The sequence below is a fragment of the Perca flavescens genome, chromosome 16, assembly GCF_004354835.1.
Source record: "Perca flavescens isolate YP-PL-M2 chromosome 16, PFLA_1.0, whole genome shotgun sequence".
NCBI lineage: Eukaryota > Metazoa > Chordata > Actinopteri > Perciformes > Percidae > Perca > Perca flavescens.
In genome coordinates, this window is record NC_041346.1 from 23831809 (window position 1) to 23858679 (window position 26871).

General features: G+C 39.5%; 1 protein-coding gene across 1 annotated transcript in view; it reads left to right on the forward strand.

Moving 5' to 3' along the window:
• The window catches only part of fibcd1b (fibrinogen C domain containing 1b), a 160574-nt gene that overhangs the window by 114666 nt on the left and 19037 nt on the right, over positions 1-26871 (forward strand). The window contains exon 6 of the mRNA XM_028602102.1: positions 7775-7871. Coding sequence (XP_028457903.1) covers positions 7775-7871 — 97 coding nt within the window. The remainder of the gene's footprint in view (positions 1-7774; positions 7872-26871) is intronic.

Below are 26871 nucleotides of genomic sequence, written 5' to 3' on the forward strand. Positions count from 1 at the left end.
CCCAGTGTTAGGGAGCAAGTTCTTTATGAGCAACCATAAGAGTCAGAGCAGATTGTACTGTCTGCTTATGTGCCTCTGGGCTGCCTTTTTTTCCCCATGTTCTTTACTCGCATGTTATCAGTGTTATCAGCCAGAAGCAACAGAACATTTTCATGGTGCACACAAACATCAACATTAATATTAGCACCCACACACTTATAAAACCCTGCATGTACAGTGCAGACACGCAATTACAGACCGAAACACACACAAACAAAAGCAACTGTGCATGTGCTTAACATGTAAAACACAAATGCATTAAACAGGTTTAAAAGCTCACATACAGAAATTCAAGTAAATGTGACCTTTTTAATTTTCCATACAAACACATTCAGCATCACTACAACTACACATGTGGATGCCTACATTGACACACATACATCATGGACCCGAGGAAGAATAGATGTGCTTAAGGCCACAGCTAATGGGGGTTCTATAATAAACTAAATCAAATCTTGAGCCTAAAAATTGATATTGAATCTTGACATTTTCTGAATCATGCAACCCTACAAACAATGCACAGGCACACTTGTATGCATCACAGGTATAATATCCCTCCAAGCACCCTCCACCTTCCAATTTTGAAGGCTGCCTTTTCCCTTTTGAAACATGTGAAAGAAAATGATTTGAGTCTCTGTGAGCTCCATGTCTCCAGCGAACACACACACACAGATAATGACATCCAGGGTCAACATGTAATTAAACCTCAGAGGAGTTATCCAGTCTTACAAGGATGCTAGACATTGAAGGAGGCAGGGCCAGAAAGACAAGAGTGTTCACCCTAATCTGAACTGAACTGTGTGCTAGTTAACCTGCTGCTGTAGAGTACCGCTTCATGTGACCACTGGTCAATTTCTCACTGCTGCAGTGATACATAGCAGCAGGTACCGCTGGTACTTTGGTGTCTCAGGTATTCAATCAGAGCAACGCTAGGGAACAAAAGCCAGCTTCAAAGGATGTCTGTTGACCTTTAATACCAGCAGCTACCAAATTGAAGACTATAGCTAAATTTAACATAAAGGGATTGTCTCCTAATTGTGGTACTTATCTCCAGTCTAGCGCATATCTTTGTCATATGTCAGTTGGCTATACGGTATGCTAGACAGGCTTTGATTTTTTTATTTGACTTTTTTTGGAGCTGTGATAATGTGAGCGATGCATTGTTCTGAAAGGCCACAGACGATTTGAATAGACATTAAGGGCTTGAGTTATCATTGACTAAAATCTTTTCATAGAGACTGGCTGTAGTCTGGCACATCAGTTTGACTTTTTTTTTTGGTGTAAATGTTTGGGGAAAAAAAGATAAAAGAAGTTTCTTGTGATTAATTGAGTTGCGAGGGCACTTTTTGCAATTTGCTTGCCTCCTAAACTGCCTGCTAATACAGTGAGTGCCAGGAGAGGGAGAGAAAAACAATTAGTGAAGAATAAAAAGGAAACCTCTACTTCATTTTTAACATAGCGTTATCAGTTTGCAGTGTTCTCTATTTCAGCTAATTTGAATGTAAGGGACCAGGAGGGCTAAGCGGAAGGAGTAAGATAAGGAGGCTGGAAGGGCATTATTTAAAAGAGAATTTAGGGACATGAATGTTGTCAATTTTTCAACCAGCAGTGGGCCTCTACATTCAAGACGGTCATGCTTCACTGCAGTGCCTTGCCTTTTACCAGAGAGTTTGACATAAATCCCACCAGTTAACCCAGGCAATCAGTAGAAAACACAACAAGGGCCAGCTCCCTTGCAGTCCTTGAATGCCCTGCTGACATATTAGTACATGATGACGGTGCATTGTTTGCGCTGTCAAATGCCACAGCCTTTTTTTCCCAAGGTCTTTTGATTAGTCTAATCAGGACATCATTGCAGTAATAGCCTTATTAACCAGTTATTGGCCCCAGAGAGTCAAACATTATAAGCTAGTCTATCAACTGTGGGATGAAAATGTAAACTGACTCAGGCATCAGTGAAAATACTGGAAACCGAGAGGAATTAAACGTATCAACCAAAAAGTAAAGATGTTTCCTCTTCCAAATATTAAAGCTGTGTCTTTCTGATGGTGTTGCCTCTGAACTGAGATGACATACTATGTTTTCATCAGTGTGCTGTAGTGGGAAATTACTGTAAAACGTTGTATTGTTTATTATTTATGTGTATTTTCAAGCAAATTAACAATATGGAAGTCTAGCATATCCCTGGAATCCCATAGTACACTTGAGGCCATGCGTTAATTATAATAACACTTTGACACATACATTACAATATGAGTATACAACATTAATATTGTTTAATTAACTGAATGTTCAGTTAACACAACTCCATATGTGCATTATTCTGCAGCATTACACTTGGAGTATGAAAATGAGCTACCCTCCAGCCCTGCGTATGAATGATTGCTAACATTATTCATATACACTCTATACCATACATTAATATTGAAATCTGCATCAATAAGATATACCTATCTAGATAGATACAGAAAAACATAGATATTACTGTGTCAAATCTGAAACCACAAAGTGGTTTCCTATTAGTCAGGGGATAGAGTTTGTTATATAAAATCATTGGTACATGAGTAACACAGGACTACAGTAAATTATTATTAATGTCAATAACAGTCAGTCACACCTTCCTTTGACCTCAGTTTCAGATTTAATATACTGTCAGAAGTCAAATTCTGTAGAACCTTTGAGATTTCCATGCCAGCTTAAGGAAATTAAGAAGTATAATCACTGACATTGATACAGGTAACTGGGAGACTTGTCTGATGGTCTAATGCACCGTGACTGGGGCAAAGACTCTTAGCAAGTCTTATGCAACAGCTGATACAAATCCCTTTGTCTCTTTATGTTTAGCTGACAGCTTAATGCGGCACTATGCAAACTATGACCTCTGGGCCTCACTGCAATAGAAATGTCATAGGGTTACAGTATATGCATGGAGGGTAGGGCTGGGCGATAAAACGATAACGATATGTATTGCGATAGACACATAATCAATATCAATAGAAAATGCGGTCGATAAAACGTTCGATAACTTGTTTTTCTTCATCAGAAGAAACCAGGGGTTGTGAATTAAGTTTGGTTGCATGAACAAAGGCCCTCACTCTCTGGCAACCTAGCAACGTGGGGAGTGACACTTGTTGGGGACCAAGAAGCTGGTTAAACAGTGATTTGGCTCAGATTGAGTTGACTGGTGAGACACAGGGGAGGCAAGACAAAGGATCTTGGCCTACATGTGAATCCCAAAGCCAGTTTCACCAAACTCCTACAAGCCGCCACTTCACAAGATGGAGAAAGTGCATTCAAACACGAGGACGGCAAGGCAGACTGGTGGTGAGACAAAGAACTGCTTCACACCTGTGACCAGGTTGCAGTTTTCCCATTGGTTGTCGGGTCCTTGAATGCACCACCCCGCCACTAGGAGGCGGAGGAAGGATAAAAGCTGTCCGCGTTTGTGTTTCTTTGCTTTTCACGGTAACCCCCGGTTGCTGAAAGGAGGCACTGGTCCGGATTAGTTAGCCAGCATCACCTCGCTGGTCGAGATTTGAGCTGGGACAACTTTATATCGGTCTGATATAAAGGGGATCCGAGGAAATACTGGCCGAAGTATTCCCTCATCTGCAGCGGGTTTAATCAGCCTGGATTCAAGAAAAGGACGGCGTCCTGTTTCTTGTTTGGTCGACCTGGATTACGTCTTGTCCCCTCTGCTTCGGGACGAAACGGATCGTTAAACTTTGGCAAGAGTTTTAACTGACAAACAACGCACACAGTAAGAGGCTTACACAGTTCTGGGCAGATATTAGAACTAGTGCGTTTTGTTATTAATGAGCAAAGGGTTCGCTACCATTGTTGCCATTAATGTGATCTGATTTAATCATGTACTGGTCCATATGTGATTATTAATCTGTGCTGTGAATGTATAAATTGATCACTATACTCGTTGATTTATGTGGTGTTAAGTAGCTGGGTATAACCGTAATCGCTACCTGCTTAAATCACTCCTTTCAGCAGTTTAGTTACTGTCTGCGATAGAATCGCGAAAATCAGCTGTTAGTCACTGAATTAGTTATAGTGACGTTCTCCTCAGCAAAACGAAGTCTCAGTCTGTCCTAAACCACACGTTAGCCCAGACCTGAGTGGCTGAGGGGAACTGGGTCATTATCGATAACTAAAGATCAGAGTGCCCTTTTTTTTTCTTTATTCTTCTTCTCTTTCTTCTCTCTCTAACACACACACACACACACCCCCACAGGCTAGCCGCGTAGCTCCCGAGCTAACGCTGCAGGCTAGCTTCACACGTGGAATCTGCTTACGTTCGGACAGAGCTAACACAGGAACTAGCTACCATACCGACTAAGCGTGCGCGTTGCCTAGCAACCCCCGGCTTCTTCAGCCCCTCCTCGTGCACGCAGCACCACTACCGCCCTCTTGAGGCCAAATAGTTTTGTGCAGCTCACAGGAGTAGCCATTTTTGGAGTTGTTTTGTGTTAGAAATACATGTCGACATGCCCCTCCTCTCTCACACACACACACACCCACACCCACAGACGTGTCCATGACACATGCTGCTTTGTTTTTGGTTGTGATATTGTAAAAAGGTATATGAGTTTATTAGTGAAGGATTATTGATTAGCCACCGATAATTGTGACGTTAATAAATCTTATTATGCTTAATTAGCAGTTGCTTGTGATTATTTGTGTACTTGTTGTAATAATTGCTGGTCAATCAGGTCCGTTGCTTGGATTCACCCCTTCCTTTATTTCCTTTTAAAGGATATTCACAGAAATGAGACTGTTCCACAGTTTGATTATTGGTCCCTGACTTGCAGGGTGGTGCCCCGTTTTTGATTGTTTGTCGATTTGATAAAGTTATTAATAACCATATTCATAACTTTATTAATATTGATAAAACATCTTTGATAATTTGCCAATGATCAAATCTGTACCCTACGAGAATCCTACACACTCTAACAGCCAATCATGTAACAGTATCATGTTTGGTTGCGCCACATCGCTGTCTCGTGTTCTTCAATAACAGAACCGGCATGGAGTGGAAAGTGAGTGCCGCAGCGAGCGAGGAAATCCTTGATAAAACAGGAAAAAGTCAGTATGGCAGTTTTGGGGATTTTATAAGTCTGACCGTAGTCAGACCAATGTCGTCAGACCGTCGTCCCCACCAACACTGGTACGACCACAAACTTGTTTTACCACTTTAGCCGCGCTCACACTTTGGAGCACAGCCGTATTCGCCATCAACGTCCAACAACATCTGCAGCTGCAACTCGGCACAAGCAGCAGACCACCATGGAGAGGTACTCCGCATCAGCGCCTTACTAAACGCTACAAAGAAATAACGGAGGCAGACATGCTGAGCACTGTCCAGAAGCCAGGTTACCAACCTAGCACTAAACCTGCAGAAAATAGTTCCTTCTCAGGTTTCTTATATTTAGCTAACATTTTGCACTATTTTATGACACTTTATTAAGCATTTCTTACTTATTCTTTAATTTTGCACCTTAATGTTAAGAGATAATTAAGTGTTCATTGTGATTTTAGACCTGTTTACAATTTAATTATTTGAGTGTTTTCCATGGTTGTGTTGACATTTCTGCTTTTATAACGGAGGGGATTATAATCAGAGCAGAATTAAAATAAAATAAAAATGTTTAAATTTAATATTTTTCTCCTGGTCCTTATTTTAAATAGGTCATAAAAAATATCAATAATTATCGATATCGACCGATATGAAAAACTTATATTGTGATACAGTTTTCAACCATATCGCCCAGCCCTAATGGAGGGTTCAGAAACGGACAAAACAATTGTATGTTTCAGTTGCACTAAAATCAACTTTTTCAAATCAATCAAGTATTGCCTCTGTAACCAATGCTGTGTAGGGATATATATGTCATCCCTTTGTGCCATTGGCCACCTTGTCGTCCATAACACATCACTGAGCCACAACGTTAAACCGGCTGGCATGTTCCGTCATTACCACGGACAAGGCCACTTTAGTGAATATTTACGGCAGCAGGACTAAGTGTACGGGATTGAAGCAAAACAAAACAAACTAGTGCACCAAATGCATATTAATTCACAGCTGAAAATAGTTTCAAACATATGTAAATGGATTGTATTTATATAGCGCTTTTCTAGTATTAACGATTACTCATAGCGCTTTTACAGAGTACAGGAACCATTCACACACATTCATACACTGTGGCCGAGGCTGCCTTACAAGGTGCCACTTGCTCATCAGATAAACATTCACACACATTTACCCTCCGATGGCACAGCATCGGGAGAAATTCGGGGTTCAGTGTCTTGCCCAAGGACACTTCGACATAGGACTGCAGGACCAGTGATCGAACCACCAACCTTCCGATTGGTAGGCGACCGCTCTACCACCTGAGCCACAGTCGCCCCAAAAGCACATTTAATCCTGTTTGAGTAATGTTTGCTAGAAACTGCATTACCCAGCTGTTTTGGCAACCATTTAGCCTTCTCTGTTTGTTGTGTGAAGCACTTTGTGACTCTGTCTGTAAAAGGTGCTATATCAAATAAAAATATTATCATTATTATTATTTGTGTGAAAGATTTTCATCTTGATATATAAAGGACAAGAAATTGCAGTACAGCAATGCCAAATTGGGTTGAGATTATTAACTGTGTCACCATTTCCTGGTTTTTCCATCAGCGTGTTGATTTTTACTTTGTAAAATGTCCTACAGGAGGGGCTTGACACATACAAAACCGAATTTAAGTTAGATCAATCTTTAGATTTATGTTGGAGGCATTCCGAGAGCTCGGAGCAAACTAGCTTCTTTGAGGATGCGAAGGAAAATCCCTACAATCCTTAGATGGTGTTGATAAGTGATGATGACGATCCGGTAATGATGATTAAGATGATCACAGTGAAGACAATTATGAGGATGAAAATGATGAGGATAAAAATTTTGCCATTGCTCTGCAGGATTGTGTTCTTTGTGTACGCTGATGTTAAAAGCAAATATGGTTGTTAGTGCCATCTGGTACCTTATGGTATGTTAGGGGATTAGTCACACTGAACATAAACTGTCTCAGGGAAATTCCTTTGTCATTTCAACATTAACACAGCCTTCCAACAGCAAGTCCTAGGCTATTTTCCATCTGCATGTATTTCCTTTTCAGGAGCACATTTCCAATTTCCCTTAATCTTCAACCTGGCACTTGAAATGTCAGCACTTTTAATGTTTTTGGGTGATACAGATACTGCACCATCACACATGAGCACACACACACAGCTGAGCTTAATTGCTAAATGTCTGCTATTTGCTAATATTACCTTTGTTTCTCTCTCATGGTTGCTATAAAAAAAAAAAAAAAAAAACTACCACACAATTTCTCCACACATTATTGCTACATAGAACTTTATGATTCACGGTACAGAAGAAAAAGAGAAAATTCTCTCTCCGTGTATTTAGGATTATTGTTTTATGAATATCCTTTCTTTACTGGGATTTCAATTGGATTTAATGGATTCTTTTATTAGCTTCAGACAAATTGCCTTTTATAGAAGGAAGAGCATTTGCATTATTCATTAGTGAAAGAGCAAGCATGTATGAGTTAAATTACTAGTTTAGTTCTAGATGAGCTTAGTGACCAACAGTGGGACTTTGAATTACTTATCACAGAGGAAGATGGAACCTTTATGATGAATCTCATATGACCCTTGACCTCTTGTCTTGCTGTCTTGGTTGTGTAGGTGATCCAGCGCAGGGAGGATGGCTCAGTAAACTTCTTCAGAGCCTGGGAGTCCTATCGTGAGGGATTTGGCAAGATCACCGGTGAACACTGGCTGGGTAAGTGGCTCAGGTGTGTGACTGTCTGTGTGAGTGTGTTTGGCAATGTATGAACCCGTGCATATGTGTACTGTGGCCTGCAAAGCCATGCCAGGCCAAACCCTGGAAAGTAGCTTTGTACACAGTAGTCAACATGGATCCATTAGCTAGCGTTTGTTATATCTTGATTACGAGACTTCATAAAAGGCCTTATCAACAACATAATGGTAGCCACTATGAGATGAAGTCACAAGTACAGCACTCAAAGCAGAGAGAAGAAAGAGAGTCACTCACAGAGAGTGAAATAACTAGTCATGGTGAGTGATGGAGCAAGATAAAGAGACACCCACAGAGAGGCAGACAGAGAGAGATTAGATAACTTTGGCCCTTCATATCCTCAACAAGAATTCAGTAATGAAAACCATTTCAGCGACAGACTATTTCAGCAAATAAAAAGATGTGTGAAAAGTGCACTTCATGAGAGGTCTGTTCAGCACCACAATATCATAACACAAGCCCAAAGACCAACAATTCAATTACAATATTTTTATTTTCACATGACAAACACAACAGTATCGTTTCCTTTTTTCCCCCCCTTTTTTTTTTAACCTTACCGCTTTACAACGCTTGTCTTCTGCTTATAATTTGTATTTTTCAGAGTGTACTTGTCCAAATCCTTTTTATTTCTTGCTGGCAGCATGACACATTAGCCCATGCCTCCCCTCAATTTGACAGGAAAAGAATGCCAACAAAGAATGAATTCAACTGTGAAATTATCAACTTTTCCAAAGCCAAATTCCTCGTCTTCACACCCCTTCTCACATTAAATGTACCAAAATATTTCTTCTTGGCAGGGATACTCTTCAGCGCCATCATGGCCATTTTTGTGGCTTAAAGTTTGCAGCTTAGACATTCATATCACATGTTGCATTTTTTTCTGTCTTTTTACATTCATACTTCAACATGTTAAAAAAAAAAATCATGGAGGGCTGATATGGGTATAGAAATAGATAGCCAGTCATTTCCATCATAGAGTGGCCTTTGTAGCTTCTTTTTAATTGGCCTGACATTTGTTCAGGTGGCAGGGGAGCATGAGACAGAGCCTGAAAGCAAGTTTCTCACATCAGGTGTTAAGTATGAAAGTTGACAAATAAAAAAAGATATGAAGGTGAGTAAAGTGAGACCTGTGACTTAACTTCAAACAACTGCAGCCGAGGAGTGTGACTGTACCACAGGGCTGCGTTTTCAGCCGCATTTTGCACTCCCTGTTTACACATGATTGTGTAGCCACTTTCGACTCCAACTCCATCATGAAGTTTGCTGGCGGATGGCCTGATCACCGATAACAATTACAAGGCCTACCTGAAGGAAGTAGAGGACCTAACCCGCTGGGTGCCAGGACAACATCTGCAAGGCTAAAGAGGTGATAGTCACTGCTTGATTTGTTGATGAAATCCATGTGTAGCACTATATAATAATAGTAAGGAGGTGACACATCCTTATGCATCGTTGACAGGATAATCGTAATCGAATGGTGAGACCAGTGAAGATTCACACCCCTAATAGGCGTTGCTCTTCCCCGCCTAAAGGACTTTTACACCAGACACTGCAAGAAAAAGGCTAGGAGAATCATTCAAGATTCAAAACACCCGGGTAATAGCCTTTTTTCCCTGTTTAAGTCGGGAAGAAATTAGCGGATACACCAGGCCAGCACTGAGAGGCTCAGAAAGAGCTTCTACCCTATCAAACATTGATTGATTGATTGAGTGCTAGATAATCTCAACCATTTCATCTCACCTCATCTCCCTGTACATCCAAACATCCCCAGAAGCATGCCTCGATGTGTTGTTGTTCTTTTATGTTTAACATTCAGTCCACCATGTCACCGCAGTTACACACACAGAATACAGAGGCGAACTGTGAAATCAAAATCAGCGAGAATCTCAAAAGGAGGCTTTGTTTTTCTTTTTCCTTTTTATAGGTGAGAGACCTTCATTCTTTAAATACTGTTGTTGAGAACATGACCTTAGGCAATTTGTACTCTGATGCATTTCTGAACCATTAGCCACCATTCAAGCACTCACTCTTTTTTATGTCCTGACTCCAGAACCTTCGGTGGTACTGCTCTCCCACTTACCACATGTCATACATACTATGAGTGCAATGTGATTCATGCCTGACTGAAACTGTGTGGAAATTGTGATGGTGCCAGCGCTCTGAAGCTGGCGAGATGCCCACCAGTGGTGACAAACAGAGAACAAAGTTAATGTGATAACAACTTGGGTATTAAGTTTTATCAGCCGTCATTAAACAAGAAAGTGTATTGCCCAATCACCATCCGTGGGGAAAATATTGGGTTGTTTTATATTCTTATGAGTGCGTTAATGATCACCAAATCTGGTCTGCTTACACAGAATCACTAACGCTAAGCATTTTCAGAAATGTTTCCTGAGGAAATTTGGATCGAGCAGCAGTGTTAATGAGCTATCACCATGGTTCGTCTGTGTGTGTCTTTAAAACCGCAGTTTGCACAAGATCAGACTGGTGGAGTAAGTGGAGCTTGAAGAAGTCTATTTCTGTAAACACACACTTGGTCCTGGTCAAGGTTATGGACGTGCCCTACCACAGCTGAAATACTCTCACATCAGCACTAGATTAAAGAACACTTTCACACACATAAAAAAACACTTCAGGAGCAATACTGCGGGCATTAATAGGTGTCTGTGCGGTTTGCAGGTATTATAAATACTGCACCATCACATTACACGTTGTTTTTGTTCCTAAAGTCTGTAATGCTGTGATTTTGTTGTCTAAATTAGTTAAGCAGTTAAGAAAATCATATCGGAAAAAATCTGCTTCTCACAAAATTAAATTAACTTGATCAATTCCTCCCTAAATTCCATCCAATAGCATATGCAGTTAAATATATGAAACGAAAGGCAAATTTAAACAATATTTCCATTATGTTCCATGTGTATAATTTTTAATAATTAACACTTAAAAATAAATGATAAATAAATAAAGAAGGTAAAGAGTGGTGCAGCTGCAGTTTTTTTTAATGTAATTGCTGTTTTAAGAGTTTGTTATTGAGATTCGAATATTTTGCACTTTTAATCAGTTCAAATTAAATAATTATTTGATCAAAAATGTACTATTTCAGGCACTTGTTCATCAGACATGAGTGTCAGTAATTAATAATTCACAATGTGTAAGTAGGTTGCACTGCAGGTCTGTGTCCTTTCTAGACATAGCAATGCTTGTATATACCGTATAGCCTTTGCAGAGGTTATGTGAATTAATGGAGATCTTGGTCTCTTTGCTGACCTGAGGCAATACAGAGTGCAGCGCATAATAAAAAACGTGGTTGGAGTGCCAGCTAGATCCCCCTATGGTATGCTAGGAACATGGTGGGAATATGGAAAGCTTAGGATTTAGCAGACTGAATTTCAATGAGCCAGCAGGCTACTTTGAACCTTTCAACATCCCTTGCTCATTCAAGGTGTGCTGTTGTCTCGTCACCCCCATCATCGATTACCCTCAGGGCAAAAATGAAAAATGGATCCATGCTTGCCTACAGCATGGATAGAAAGAAATTCATTGTAGTTATCTCCGCCAGACAAATATTGCTCACTGATGCCACCCGCCATCTCTGAAGATCTGTACATTTCTCATTATCTCATGATAATATGCAGCTAGATTCTGATTTCCTTTAGGATTTTTGCTACATTTGTTTAACTTCTAATAGTATGATAGTAATGGCAGTGATGAAGCGAACCAATCTGTTACCAAATTGTGCATTCTGCTGTTTAATTTTGTATTGTTTTTATGAAAGTCGCCTCCTTTACTGCGTGTAATAGTTTCTGAAAGAGGTGTGCGCAGGATAACAACAATCACACACATTTGGTACCACATTTATAAGGTAAAATATCAAATCTCAATTTAGCACAATTATTTCCGAGAAAATCTTCTGTCTTTTAGCACTTTGGCACCTTAGGTGTCATATTGGTGTTTTCAGGTCTTGTATTAATTGAAATGCTTATACATTTTAATTGGAGTGTCAATTATAGTTGTTAAATAAGTGCAATAATCTTTCCCACTTGGAAACATTGCTGTATTTTCATACTGCTTGAGAGGGTTCTGTTTTTCTAAATTTAAGACAGCTTGAAGTTGTTCATCAATTATAAAGGTATAGTTTTATAGTAAGTCAATGATTCAAATCAATGATAATGATTTGGATTGGATTTGGGGTCTTTGGTTTGAGACCTGCTTTTTCTTTTTCTTCTCTAAATGAAGGTCATTACACATCTGCAGTCATTTGAAGACCGTTTATGTCAAGCAAGCAGACAACAAATTTGGTTCTTGCGGCTCAGATTTCATTTCTGCATGCTGTGTATAACTGTAAAAACTAACATTTTGCTGAGTAATCTCTCCCAAGAGGGCATGTACAAAGAGAATAAAACTGGGTCAAGGCAATTTCATTGTTGCCATCAAATCTATTAGACACCAGGTCTCTGAGGCTGATATAGACTTGTCTACCTGTAATGTAGGTCCTGAAACAGTTTAATATTGTCCCACTGAGACTAACCTAGTTTTCCAGATGGTCTATTACATTAACATACCTTGGTCTATATAGTGTTGAAAGTAGCACTTAAATCCAGCAGAAAAAGGATAGACAAATTGTCTATTGCCATATTCATGGCCTCTCTCCTGGCTTTGCGTCCATGAACTGCAGCAATAATTTATTCTTGTCTACACTTGTGTAAACAAAATATTGTAACAAAAACACAAAGCTGTCACTTCAGCTAGTGTGTAGAATAATGAAATATCAGTCTAAAGTCTAACAACAAAAGCAATATCCTGTATCATTTTGTTTCTGTTCTTTTTGTTAAACCTATCACCAGGGGAGCTACATTCACAAGTGTTTTTTGATGGCTAGTTGTCAGAAAGTGTAGCTGCTATTTTAGCTCACACTGTCAGGAATCCATAATTAGGAAAAACCCCTAGAAGAAGCACATTTGAAAGTACACACATTATTCCAACATCTTTGTCTTCGAGTTCATTAACCAACGAAAGGTCTTCAAGTCAGTATTTTTGTATTTATACTGAATCAAAGATTTGTTTTGCTTTTGTCTTTTCCATATAAAGAAACACAAACGTTTAACATGCTTGAGCAGTACTCAATGTTATTATTCAGTTGAGAATTAGCGGTTTAATCAATACCTCTAAATGAAATTCTAGTTTTTGGTTGCTCTGAGTAATATTATTATTATTATTATTATTATTATTAATAGGAATTAATATTCATTTGGTGTCATACCAATTGCTGGATTGGATATCTCTCATCCGTGTATTTATTTACAATAGGATAAATAAATGCCGTTCTCCCTTTTCATTCAGTTTTTAAATTTTTTTTTTTATTTATACTGCATCCATTTTGCCATGAACTTTTTTTTCTAGAATCAATACACAAGTATGTGTATGTAAATTATCTAATAAAAAAAAACTAAATGATCTCTTCTCTTTTTGAAGCAAAATGAACAGACACTGCAGTCTGATTTTTGAGACATTTGGGCAAAAAAATGCCTTATTTATATTTTGACACTATTTTTCTTACATGCAGCGTGTTTTATGGATGTTCTTATTTGAGGAGCAGAAGTCTTCTGAAGTAACAGGGAAAACATGCCAATACTGCTAAATCTCCAGCCGAGGGGAGGAGGGGGGGGTTCAGAGTCTGCTTACAAGTATACGCCTGATGAAACTTTGCTGTTTGGGCAATACAATAAACCAACTGTTACTCTTCAACAGAACCAGCAAGAACTGCTCACTCTCTGTTGCACTTTAAGTCATGTAAACCTGGCGAGGTGAAACCACCCATGACATTGCATTATATCTGCCTGGTTTTCTACTCTGAAGACTGGACCACCTATCAGAGCTGGTGTATCCGGGAAATTAGGGGAGGCAAAATCTGCTATTATACCAGTGAATGTTGGTGTATCGATGTCACGGTGTAACAGAGAACCTGTTGCCCTCATCTTCCAGCTCTTTTCATTAACAGTAAGCCGTTTTATTCACTACAGGAGTTTTCCTCCTTTATTCTGGCCTGTGTTTACATCCCGCTTCAAGCCTGTGTGAGCGAGGCGCTGCAACGCTTGGCTAACCAGATAACCAGTATGGAGCAAGAACACCAGACTCTCTTCTCATTATTCAGGGGGATTTTGAGCGAACCTCAGCCTTGAACTGCACAAATACAGACAGTATATTAAGTATCCCATGGGGGACAGAAAGACACTGTCACACCATATCAAAGGATGCTTACTGCTCTGCTTCCCCATACAGCTTTTGGACCCTCTGATCACTCATCTTCTAACTCACAAAAACTGAAATCCAGAAAGCCTGTGGTAAACATTGTGGGAAGATAAGCCAATGATCTGATTGAGGTTACTGATACTGCAACACTATGTGGTGTCATTGCAGATGGACCGAACATGTGTAAGACTTGTTTAAAATACAGCAATGAAAACGGTTTTACAGCCAAAGTCAGGCAGCTTCTTCAGGCCAAGGATGAGGTCCACAGCAGTGGCAAAGGAATAAGAGCAGACCAAAGGAACAGCACTGAAAAGCCAAAAACAAAGCTTGCACATCCTCCTGGTCTTAACTCACTCACTACACCACCTACACTTCCAAATGAGTTCCCATCACCCAGCACTTCCGCTACAACCTGTGTGCTGCAACATTGAAGAGGATGTCTTATGAATCGTACAGAGATAAAAGACCAGGAAAGCCCCAGGCCCAGATGGCGTCTCACACTTCTGTCTGAAGGCCTGTGGTGACCAACTGGCTCCTGTCTCCACACAGATCTTAAGCAGATCACTCAACTTGTGTTTCTCCTGCATCAAATGCTACATAACCATACTGTTCCCTGTAAAGCTTGCATGTCAGGAACAATGACTACGGGCAGTTTCCTTCACATCTGTGGTCACAAAGTTCTTTGAAATACTAATGTTGGCTCACCTAAAGCACATCACAGGCCCCCTGCTGAATCCCCTGCAGTATGCCTACCGGCCAATCATGTTGGTTAATGAAGCAGTCATTATGGCACTGCACGCTATATCCTGCAATATCTTAAATGGAGAGTTACTGTATACAAGGATCTTTGTTCTTCTCCTGGAACTCCTCTGCCAGAAACCTCGCAAAGTAACCACTTCTACCAGTGAATCACCATCTTCCTGAAAGACAGGAAGCACCAGGATAAGCTAAACTCGCATCCAGTTCTGGCATTCCCAAGGGATGTGTGTGTGTTCTCCTCACTGCTCTTTTCTCTCCTCGGTGAGCTATATGGACACCAGTCTTATTTGAGACTGAGCTTCCCACACCACCTCCCCTCACCATACTCCACACTGTGGATGCCATGGAAGGTTTATGCCAAGTTTTGCAAAAAGGCCCAGCAGAGGTAACCTGACTCCGCCAGATGGATTGCTTCGCATTTGCTCGGCATATCCATCCGGGAACTTTCCGTTTACTTTTGGGAAGGGGCGAAAATACTGGTTAGCTGATTGGATAAACCATCTGTCTATCACCACCTACGTTGATGATAGACGGGCCAAGTCAACCAATCAGATCAACGAAGCGTATGACGTACACAAAAACATCTTTTCCTCAGAGAAAAGCCTCCAGTGCCGTTTTTTTGCTCTTCTTTCAATGAAAGAATACTTTCTAATTTGGATAAAACTTGCGCGATAGCTACGCTCATTTCATCCGTGGAAGCTGCCAAGTTGTTTAGACCAGGTTTAGACTAACAGTCGCTTCTCGTTCCGTCACACCTAAACCCGCCTCAAAACCAACGCTGATTAGTCGATCGTTTGGCGAACGGCTCCAAATTTTCTCTATCTCAAAATGCCAGACTGATCTGCGAGTGGAAAACTGGAGCTCACGAGATCAGGACGGTCTCACGAGGCTACATCAGAGGGTGTTCGTCCTGTGGCAGCTGAGGGAGTTGCATCATGAGCTGTTACTTCAATTCGTTTTGGTTGTGTGCTTTGGTTTGGCAAACAGGAAAAGAGCAGGGTACAACAGATGTAACAAACTGATGAAAAGATCATTGGCACCAACCCGCCTAGCCTTTAAGGACTTGTACACTACCTGAGTCAACAAGCATGTTTTGCAGACTCCTTTTGACCCTTTCCTGGAATTATTCAACGCCACTCTTCTGGTGGGTTTTCTGATGAAAATCTGTCTGCCCCATCCCTCCAGGTAAAATAAGAAATTTGTAGCCCTCATTGTGTTAACTCTAAAACAAAAATGCTAATACAATTACTGAACTGTCTAATAAGCCAGCTGTAGAAGACGTGAACTGAAAATATGTCTAATTAAATTTCTTTAAAAAAAAAGGACTTCAGCCTGAGGCACTGCGGACTAAAATGTGGATGAAAATGTTATGAATCGTGTCCTTGTTTCTCTGACAGTTTGTCATTTCCCATAGCAAGAGATACAAACCAGATGCTGTAATGTAAGACTTCCGAGCAGCAGTGGTCGTGTTATTGTTTCAGATCAGGTGTAGGCTTACTGATGTCTAAATAAAAATCTACAACTGCACAACAAGTGCACAAAGAGAGAGAGAGGCAGGTAGAGTAAACGGGTAAACAACAGAGAAACTAAACAGAAACGTAACTTCATTTGGTGCCATATTAGGAGGCTGTCATATTTTCATGTATGGACTTTCACCCTGCGCTCATTTTGTGATGATGATGATGACTGGGTAAATCTGCTTTGTTTCCGTAGTAGCCCTCTAATTCAGATCACCATGCACCAAAATAAGCAGGCACAGAAACAATTTCTTTCCACGTGTTCCACAGTATTGAAGAGATAACTCAGCCACATGATGACTCAAAACAATATCTGCGCAATAGATGTGCAGTGCCATCTACCCTGGACATAACATTCAATTTGCTGTGCAGCTAGAAGTCATTGTTATAAGCCTACAGCTGCATACAATACACAGTACTGTCATAATATGGATTACACAATATTTTAGACCACTTTCGCACTCATACTTTCTATATATACTGTACAGTAGACCAGAACCACGTCTTTACAGTGTACTTGGTCTGCATATACTACACATATGCATACTTTATAAACATAGTTCTGATTCTTTTTGGTCATAAGCATATGGATTTTATAAAGGAAAAGCAATAGCCCAATAGGCAAAACAACTGACATTATTATTATTGTTATTACATTTTCCGCAACTCCAAATAACATACAACAGTCGTTTAGTGTCTTTTTTTCTGAGGGTGCTCCGAGCACGTCATAACATCATATTTTTGTGATGGTCCCCAGCCGTACGAGAAGGGGAACAATGTAAGAAGACCCATGTGTTTTGACTGATGTGCCTGGAAGTTGTCCTCTATCTGACGAGTGCCTCGTTGTGATCTAACATTGCTCGGCTGACTGCCTCATTAAATATACACTTGCAGCTGCCACTGAAATAGCAAATCAAACCCATGTTTTCCTCCTCCAAAATCTTTTCTGCTGCCTGTCACTAAAATTGAACATAATTCTGCTGAGAATTGCAGTGTTAACCCATAAGAACCCATACCTATTTCCCCTTATGTAAAGGACAAGTATGGGGGGCATAACACAGACTAAATAGACCGCATAGAACACATTTCTGAGGTTTTAACAAAAACAAAAAACCTGCAGTGTCAGAGAGCTGTATGTTACATTGGGCTCATTTGATAATGCATCACTTTTTGCTTAGTTTCACAGATTTGTCTTTTAATTTGCAGTTTCACAACATTATGTAAAATAATAACTTTACTTCTTAGCTTTGACATCAAAATCTTATTTTAGATTGTCAAACTGTATAAAAATAAATAATACTGTGTGGGTAGTACTTTATAATAACTATCATTATTAAATGGTAATTTGATAATTAATTGAACTTAATTGAACAGTTAAGTTATTTTACTGTTGACAAACAATGAAAAGATTTATAATGTTTATAAATAAATAAATATTATTAATATGATTTATTTGATCATTTCAATCAGGAGAGACTTTGTTGCAGATATGCAAAGATTTATTGTACATAAGCATAATATGAAAAGTACAGAGTCTTTGGGAATTAGACTCAATCATTAAAAATATTTTAAAGGGGTAGAGAAGCCAGACATATTCTACCCGATGGAGCCTAGACACTGGTGATGGTGGAGAGGAAACCAGGAGACCGAACGAAGGACCTGTCTGCCGGAAAGGGACTCCGGTTACAGTGGTTAACGATGCCCAGAGGTGGAAGGGGAGGAGGAGGGTTGCACGTTTGCCTGAAAAGACAGCTGATAGCAAGGAGAGAAGACATTTAAAGCAGGATGTCATGCTGTGATTGGATCATGAATTCCGTGGCCAATTCTAGTTGGTTTACTGAAAAATGAACGCCTCTTAACAGCTCAATAGTTTTAGGGAGAGATAGTGGTGATTGAAGTAATTCAGAAGTCTTCCTGAAAGAATTTGCGCTGCGCTTCATTAGTGTAGTGTGATATAAAATAAGTTTATAAATTGAGATAGTTAATACTTTGTTTACAAAACAATTAACCACTGACAATCTATACACATTTGGAATGCTATTATGAAGATGAAACTAATGCTTAATAATAAGTTAATGAATAACTGGTTTATAAAGCATCAAGGAACAGTCTGTTTTCAATCTTTTTTTGGCAATCGATTATTTGTGCACTGATAATAGCTATCTAAATGTTTATAGATGCTTTTATAAAGTTTTAATTAACTATTAACAAGGTGTTAGATTCATCAGATGCAACTTGATAATAGCCATCCAAATAATGTCTATTGATTGTTTATAAAAGATTACTTAATCATTAACAAATAGTAGTAGTAGGATTTGGGTAAGATGAATTACCATATTGTTGTTATGTAAGTTTAGCTATTATTCACCTAGTGAGGAATCAATCGCCATAGGGACCTCACCTTCTTATGCACATACATGTTTACAAAAATTAGGCCTTCAAAAGATTAATGTTTTTGTAATCTGAATTACAAAAATTTCTATAGTTGATCGCGATTAATCGCATGTTTCATCACATGATTAAAATTATATTATTTTGCATTTCAGAACTGTTTAAGTACATATTAACAATGGAAAGCAATTCTTACCAGTGTATATTGATTGGGAATCAAATGAATGCAAAGAAAGTGACTTCATGAACTTTACTGTAAACAAAAGTTAAATGTGTGAATCTAGTCACACATTTAAATCTATAGTCAATATTAGGGTTGGGTATTGTTTGGTTTGGATACCAGTGCTAAGGCGTTACTTTTAAAACGGTACCGGTGCCTTAACGGAAGAAAGTTAAAAAAAAGAAGGGTACTAAACAACAGTTGGTGACATTAAAGAATGGCTTGTTTATTGCTAAGGCCATATGGTCAAACTTAAATGATTTAATAATAATGTAGTAACTATAACAATAACTAGTAAATAGCTGTTGAATGACAAAAACAACCACCAGATGGGAAAAGAGCATTTAACAATAACTTTGAATGCACTACGATGCTGTAGGTTACCAGTTTTATTGAACGCACCGTCTGTGTGTTTCACAACGTTATTTACCAAATTTTATATCTTTTTATATCAATTTGTTCAACAAATGTGGTCAGAACAGGTTAAATGTAATATATGACATGTTATGTAAGCATTATAATCATTAAATGACTTGAATCTTACCTTAGAAACAAAAAATAGCTTTTTAAAATTAGCTAGTTCTGTAATATGTATTGACCAGGCACACTGCCATCTTGGAAATGTTGTCATGGAAACACAAATTGATATGTCACATGACCGCTACCAGGATGTTCTATCAGTGTCACTCAAGGACTTCATGAGTTAAAATCAAGGATAAAGCTGAATGACACCCGTGTCACCATGGGTTCTTATTTAACCACTTTACATACTGCTCCCCTTTTAACAAATGGGGCATACACAAGTGCTATAATCAAGCTCTTAGCTGTACCTGAGCTCATGTGATTATAGGGAAAGTGAGCGACAAAGAATAAGACATTTGTGTCTTTTGTGTGTTTTTATGCAGTAGTCAGGGGGCAGATGGGAGCAAGGCGGAGGGATGACTATAATTTGGAGATGGGCGTCTAACAGGCTTGGCAGTCTGTGTCAGTCCTATAAGTGAGCAAGGGCCACATTACATCAAAAGCGCAGCCTGAAAAGAATGAGGAGAGAAAATGTTGTACAGTGACAGTCATAAAAATGTTAGTGTTCAATTTACGTAGAACAATAGTTGTAGTGTGCACATCCCCACCGGTGAGGTGCAGGGCAAAAAGGGGCTGGATACAACTTAAAAGAATGAAGTGTTCAAAAAGTGTTCAATTTAACCATATTGTTAGTAACTTTACTGATGCTTACTAAGTAACAATGATGGAAGAGACGAAGAGATGAAATGCAGTAACAAACGCACCCACACCCACGCCCATCTGCACTTAACCACAAATACACATGGTAAACCAGTAGGTATAGTGTGTAATTGTGTAATTCTTTCTTTTGCTCTTTAACTCCCCTCATCTCGCTACTATACCCAGTATCTTTGTCTCTTTTTGTGGAAGGAATCCTTCTTAGATCAATGTGAAACAGCACAGACTCTGTAGCAATTAACTCCCAGCCTGTAAGAGCTTAGTGAAGCAGAGGAGCCACACACAGCAATGGAGCACATCCATTTTCAGACTAGAGAGAACATACTGTCCATATCACACACTCACACACACACACACACACACACACACACACACACACACACACACACACACACACACACACACGAAACATACAATAGGATTGAAAGGATAGATGTGATGAAAAATAGCCACAAATGCTTAAAGAGAGCATTTACTCACTTTAGTTAATAACGTATGCTTGTGATATGTGAACCAATTCTAACCAAGTTATTTTGTTGAATAGTCTTGTAAGAAAAAGAAGGTGGTGCAGCCTGGTGTTCTGTGTTTCCCCTATGTTGACTGTTTTAGCCTGGTGCATAAGTATTTATCAGTTACTTTTCAAAAACCACATGAACCACTCTTCACATCAGCATTATTTGGATCCACCACACACTATTTATTTTTAAAAGAAAATGCGTCTCTTTTAAAGCTAATAAGCCTGTTACGCTGATTATTTCCTTAAAAGCAATGTAGCATTTAAAAGACTGAAGAAGACTGAAAAAGAATTGTTTAAACAGGGTCCGGCGCAGTAGCCTGGTCCTACCAGACTCTGGTACATTTCATGGCCACCAACAAAACTCAGCAAAGATTGTTCTTTCTCGGGCTTTAACTTCTGGATATTCAGCAGCATTGCCATAAAGGACCTCATCTTTCTCCGCCCGTCACGGCCTCAACGTCATTGTTCTCAGCCACTCCCTCTGTTTGCTGATTGGACCGCCAAATATTTGGCCGGAGAAAAACCAAGAATATACCGCAAACCCAGACGTAGTACTGAACGAAAATGAAAATTGAGCGGAAGTACGTAGGAGGGCGGAGCCAGGCTACCTGCGCAGTGCTCCCTCCACACAAAACGCTACATTACTTCCAACTAACTTTACAGAGGACAATGAGGGCAAAACGGCATCACTGATCTGTTTGAAACAAACTTCTGGTCCAACTCAGCTAAAAACACAAAAACACTGAATCCGTCAGCATGTTAGGGTGTCATTCACTACTGAGTTTGTAACCGTAAGGCTACCTGTGATGTAGATAACACACTTGACTGTCCTGTTACAATTCTGAACTAACAGTTGCCTCGTTCATGGACCCACGGTAGTAGTCGTTGCAAAATGAATATAGGGGTTTAGTGTTATTTTTGGCATAAACAAATAATTCTGGCCTGGTTGGGACTTCCTGTACAATTATAGGGGCAACACTGGTGTTGTTGAACATGGACTACAGAAAAAAAAAAACATAATTCAGTGATTAGAGTCTTCAAGCCATCAGTGTCAAGGTGATTGATCCTTGTTTGACTTCGGCCACGCTGCATGGTCCACAACCACATTCTCTGTTTATGAAGGGCTCTAAAGGGCATACACCACTTAATTAGAACTAGACATTTATAGATGTGCTGCTCACGAGCATCTAAGAACGGCAAAACCATCCTGACAGCAATGCAGCCATATTGTACAGAGTCGCTCCACATGTTTACCTTATGCAACTATATTTTCTGTTAGTTTTTTTTTTTTTTTTATCATTTCATTCCTCCTAATCTTTTTTCTTTCCCAGGGACCCGTGCATAAACACATCCTTACACACTTTATCCTCCACAGCTTGCCTCTACCACAATGCAGCATCCTGAGGCTTGTATTTGTATTCTTGTCACGCAGTGGAAAATCTAATGCAGACTCTATCTACAAAAGCGAGTACAAATCAAAGAACATCACAATTCCTGTGAAGATGACAGCCCATTTCGCCTTTCTTTGTGGTTTCTTTTTTTTTTTTTTTTTTTTTTTTTTTTTTTTTTTTTGCATTATTTTGTCTGTGGACTTAGTTTTGTGCAATTGAAATAAGCCAGAGAAGGTCGGCATGGCCAGGAATGGCCAAGGGTTTGAATAAACATTCAATCTTATGCTTGGTGATTTTTCATAAACCTCCCCCTCTACTCCACCTATACCTTCCATAACCCTGAAGTCCAAGATGGAATTGCGTCACTGCAGAAATGCCCATAGAAGACAGCACTGATTACTCTGAAAGAGAGAGAGAGAGAGAGAGAGAGAGAGAGAGAAAAAAAAAATTGCAATGCCTTGACCCTGTCGATGGTTTATCTGTAAAAACCTGCCATACACTCCAATCATGTGTTGCTGCACCTTGTCTCAGCTTGGCAGCAGTACCACTGGCAGCAGCAAGGTCAGGGGTCAGTACCTCTCACCACTCACAGGTGTGTGAAGAGAGGTGAGTGCTGATCGATTGTTCTCTGTGAGATTTATTACTCCAGTCTTTAATAGATAGGTGATGCTTCTGCCTTATTTAAGGCAGCTGCACAGCTTGCCAATGTCCATGCCCATACAGTTTGTGAAAATGTGTTATAAATTGAGACGTTAAAAAGCTTAGACAGAGAGGACAGGTGAAAAAGTGGGAGAGAGTGCATACAAATTGGTGAGGTTGCTGGATAAGGAAATAGATGAGCAACGTTAGCAAGGATTTGTTAGCGATTAAGCCAGCGCACATTGGAGTAAGAGAAGGTGAGAAGCAGTCGTCGAAGGGAAAGAACTCCAAATAGGTTCTTAGGAGGGAAGAGAAGCATAGATAGCAATATATTTAATATTTTTGTACTAAATGTTTTTCAATGCCTTTTATAAATAGTGTTGAACTAATTACACCACTTCATGAATGCATATTCTTGCCAGGAGTATTGCATAAGATATACATGCACATGCATGCAACAACAAAAAAACGCCAAGCCTAAGTATGCACAATCTTAAATACATGCACAGCCACAATATGCATAAGAGGCTGATTTGAAATTTGGTGCAGAGTCAATAAAGGCTGCTACCTTGCAGGAAGGTCACAGCTTAGAGAACCTCTCCACAAGGCTCTACAAAGTCTCCCCCTGAACTCTCTCTATTCCCGTTAGGGGGAATAAATAGCCTCATTATTCTGCCAGGTGCTCACCATCCATCCCTGTGTGCCACTTCCATTGTTTCTCCTCAACTCACGTTACTAAACAAAAAGTCTTCATTCTGTCTGTTCTTAAAACAATCCTCATAATCAGTTGTAAGAATTATTGGACATTTTAAATTATTATCACGATATAATTTGCCGTTTGTCTACCAACCCTTATGCTGCTTTGTTTTGCCTGAGAAAGCAAATACTAAATTCTAAATCCTGTGAGGTGTTTACAGCAGGTTACATTAGATCCCCCAGATTCCACGAGAGAAACAAGTTGTCAGTTTACATATCCTACATCATATCAGTGCGCTCTTTCAAGACAATGATGTGGTAGTTATTTGGTACTTTTTTTTTTTTTTTTTTTTTTTTTTTTTTTTTAGCCACTCTTATGCCACAATTTTTTTCCATATCACCGCTGTATTCACAAAGCATTGACAGAGCAAGAAGCCAGCTGTCTGTTCATGTGATTTCTCAATAGGATCTCAAGACACTGTAGATGATAGTTTTTTTTCTACCATCTCAAATTGGTTTACACTCAAAATTGAAAATTTGAAAATAATCTTTTACGGTTCTTATTTTTACAGTATATTTCTTAGTATACAATGCAGAAACATAATTATTCTTCATCATGTTTTGGCCTTATTTTGACATTTTGCTGTTTTTAAATGCAGCAGTTAAACAATGACAAGCATGGTGATCTTTCATTATAGCGGACCATTTTGATTAAAGTCTGTAGCCAAGTGCTTCAACAACACCTTAAAATTATAACACTAACTAGTTTCATCATTAGCGATTAAAAAGGAATAGCAAAAAGTTACAAAATATGCACTATTTTACTAGTGATTTCGTTTCAGTCATGAATTGGCCCAAACTGACTTTGTTTTTAGTTGACTAAACTGTCTAACGTGTTTGAGCCACTCAATTCTAAAGGACCATTTTGTATTCATTGTAGTTTCTCTGCAATTATACTGTATCAATAATACAATGCACAGTCACTGTGAATATTTTATTTGTAATATAATTCCATATTGTGTCAAATCTTTCACAACAAAAATTACAACACATATTGTGATCACCTCGAGATGACCCTAACATCAGGTAAACAATTGTTTTTTTAGTGCCTTGTGCAGCTCTTTACAGTCAGTGTCTGCCCACGCAGTTTACACATGTGGCTCATACTGTCTGTTGGCTTTCTACACTGCAGATTTCCCTCCAGCCGTACCCACTGATAATTATAATCCAGAAAAGCATATGGGTTAGTACAACCACAGCAGTTTGCTAACACTGTTTAATTCCTCGCTATGACACTGTAAAATTTTAAGTGTTTCAGCGAGTGTGTTTTAACACAATTGCTGCCATAATAATTGGCTCTGCATGAAGTTTGCTTTATGAAGCTCATGTATAACATTGGTCCCTGACTATTCACTTAATACTTGGAAAGATGAACAAAATCATCAGAAAGGTACAGTACCATGCACTTTGCATTTACTAGATAAATGATGTGTCTCTGAGGTCATTGACAAGTGGCTCTCAATGTGGCTGTGTGGGTGATATGCATTGCCAAATGTAGCCTTTTGTGTGCTCGTTGAACTGACTTGTGATGGTATTTTTGAAACAAGATTTTACGCCTCAGAATAATTATTCTGTACCAACATCAATAGCCTTATAGCTCTCTTCATAAGTTCACCCTTTACGATTCATACCTACAAATCACTTCATACATACTGATGCATATGGATATTTCAACGGGACCCATTATGCTTTTTCTTTATTTCTGTCATATATATATATATATATCAGATTGTTCATGGTAGAAAGTGCTGCTACACTCTGTTTTAGTTAGTTCCCGTCTGCATTGACAGACCGTACACGAACAGAGATTCTCCTTCAATTATGCAGAGACCAAGCGCAAGTCTTCCAGGTCCCCGACCAGAGCAGGGCAGACTGGGCTTTTTCGGGAGGGGGGCTTAAAGAGACGGGTGCTACAGTGGAGCATCTCAGACCGAGGGTGAATACAGGTGCAGCAGCCATGGGCAGTATGAGAGAAATTGCATTTTGTGTTTACTTGTGTTGTCCTTGACTTTTGTTTAAATTGGTTTGATGTTCGAAACACTTAAGTGTGACAAACATGCAAAGGAACAGGAAATGAGGAAGGGGCAAACACTTTTTTCACACCACTGTATATATATATATCAGATTGTTCATGGTAGAAAGTGCTGCTACACTCTGTTTTAGTTAGTTCCCGTCTGCATTGACAGACCGTACAGAGAGCAATTATGCAGAGACCAAGCGACGCCGACCAGAGCAGGGCAGACTGGGCTTTTTCGGGAGGGGGGCTTAAAGAGACGGGTGCTACAGTGGAGCATCTCAGACCGAGGGTGAATACAGGTGCAGCAGCCATGGGCAGTATGAGAAAAATAGTGTTTTTTGAACATTAAACTATGTTCTAGCAGAAACCCAAAAAACAACTATAAACCTGAAAACGAGCATACAAGTTCCCCTTTTAATATACAAATTATTGATAATTCTAATTAAAATATGCATTACTATGTGTTGAACGTGACCACAAGTGTATGCATTCTTCTCTAACTGCATCTCTAGAGCAAAAGCTCCAGAAATATCAAACTCTACTAGTACATGGCATTCATTTGCTTTAAATGTACTTAATATGTTTATTAAAGTACCAGCACAAGCTACATAACAAAACATAACATGGGAAATGATTGAGATAAGTTTCAAACCCAGCTGTCAGGAACTACAAGAATATATGATACTATATCCTGCATGACAAAGAGAAACCTAAACTACAATATCTCCCAGGACTTGAATCCCCCTGCAATTTATTATTTAGAGCACACGTAAGTGTTTTCAGTTAAAGCTCCTCCAATACTGCATTCATATCCAATCAATTATTCAACAATGGGATTCCTCCTCAGTCAGTCTGACACACTGATGCTGCCGGTCCAGGGATCCAGTCAGCCAGCCAGCTGAGGTCTTGCCAATCAGCCCTAATGCTGACACAATGATGCCTCAGCCTCCAGCTCTGCCTCTGCTTCCTTCAGGAGGGTATGCTTTCTCTGATTGGTGTGGCTGTACCCTGGCAGACACTCCATCTGCACTAGATTGCACTGCTGGAGTGGAGATAGCTGCAATTTGCAGCAATTCTGCCAGTAATTTCGATATGTATGAGGACCAGAGCAATTCGTAGCTCTCTCCACAAGGCCCGGGTGCTTTATTTGATGCCTCTCATCACCAGCATACAGATATATTCCAACACCTCTCTACTTGTGTTGGCACCAAAGTCTGGTTTGGCTCATGCAAGAGAGAAGGCTCTTTAGAAGGCTAAGGGATTTTATTT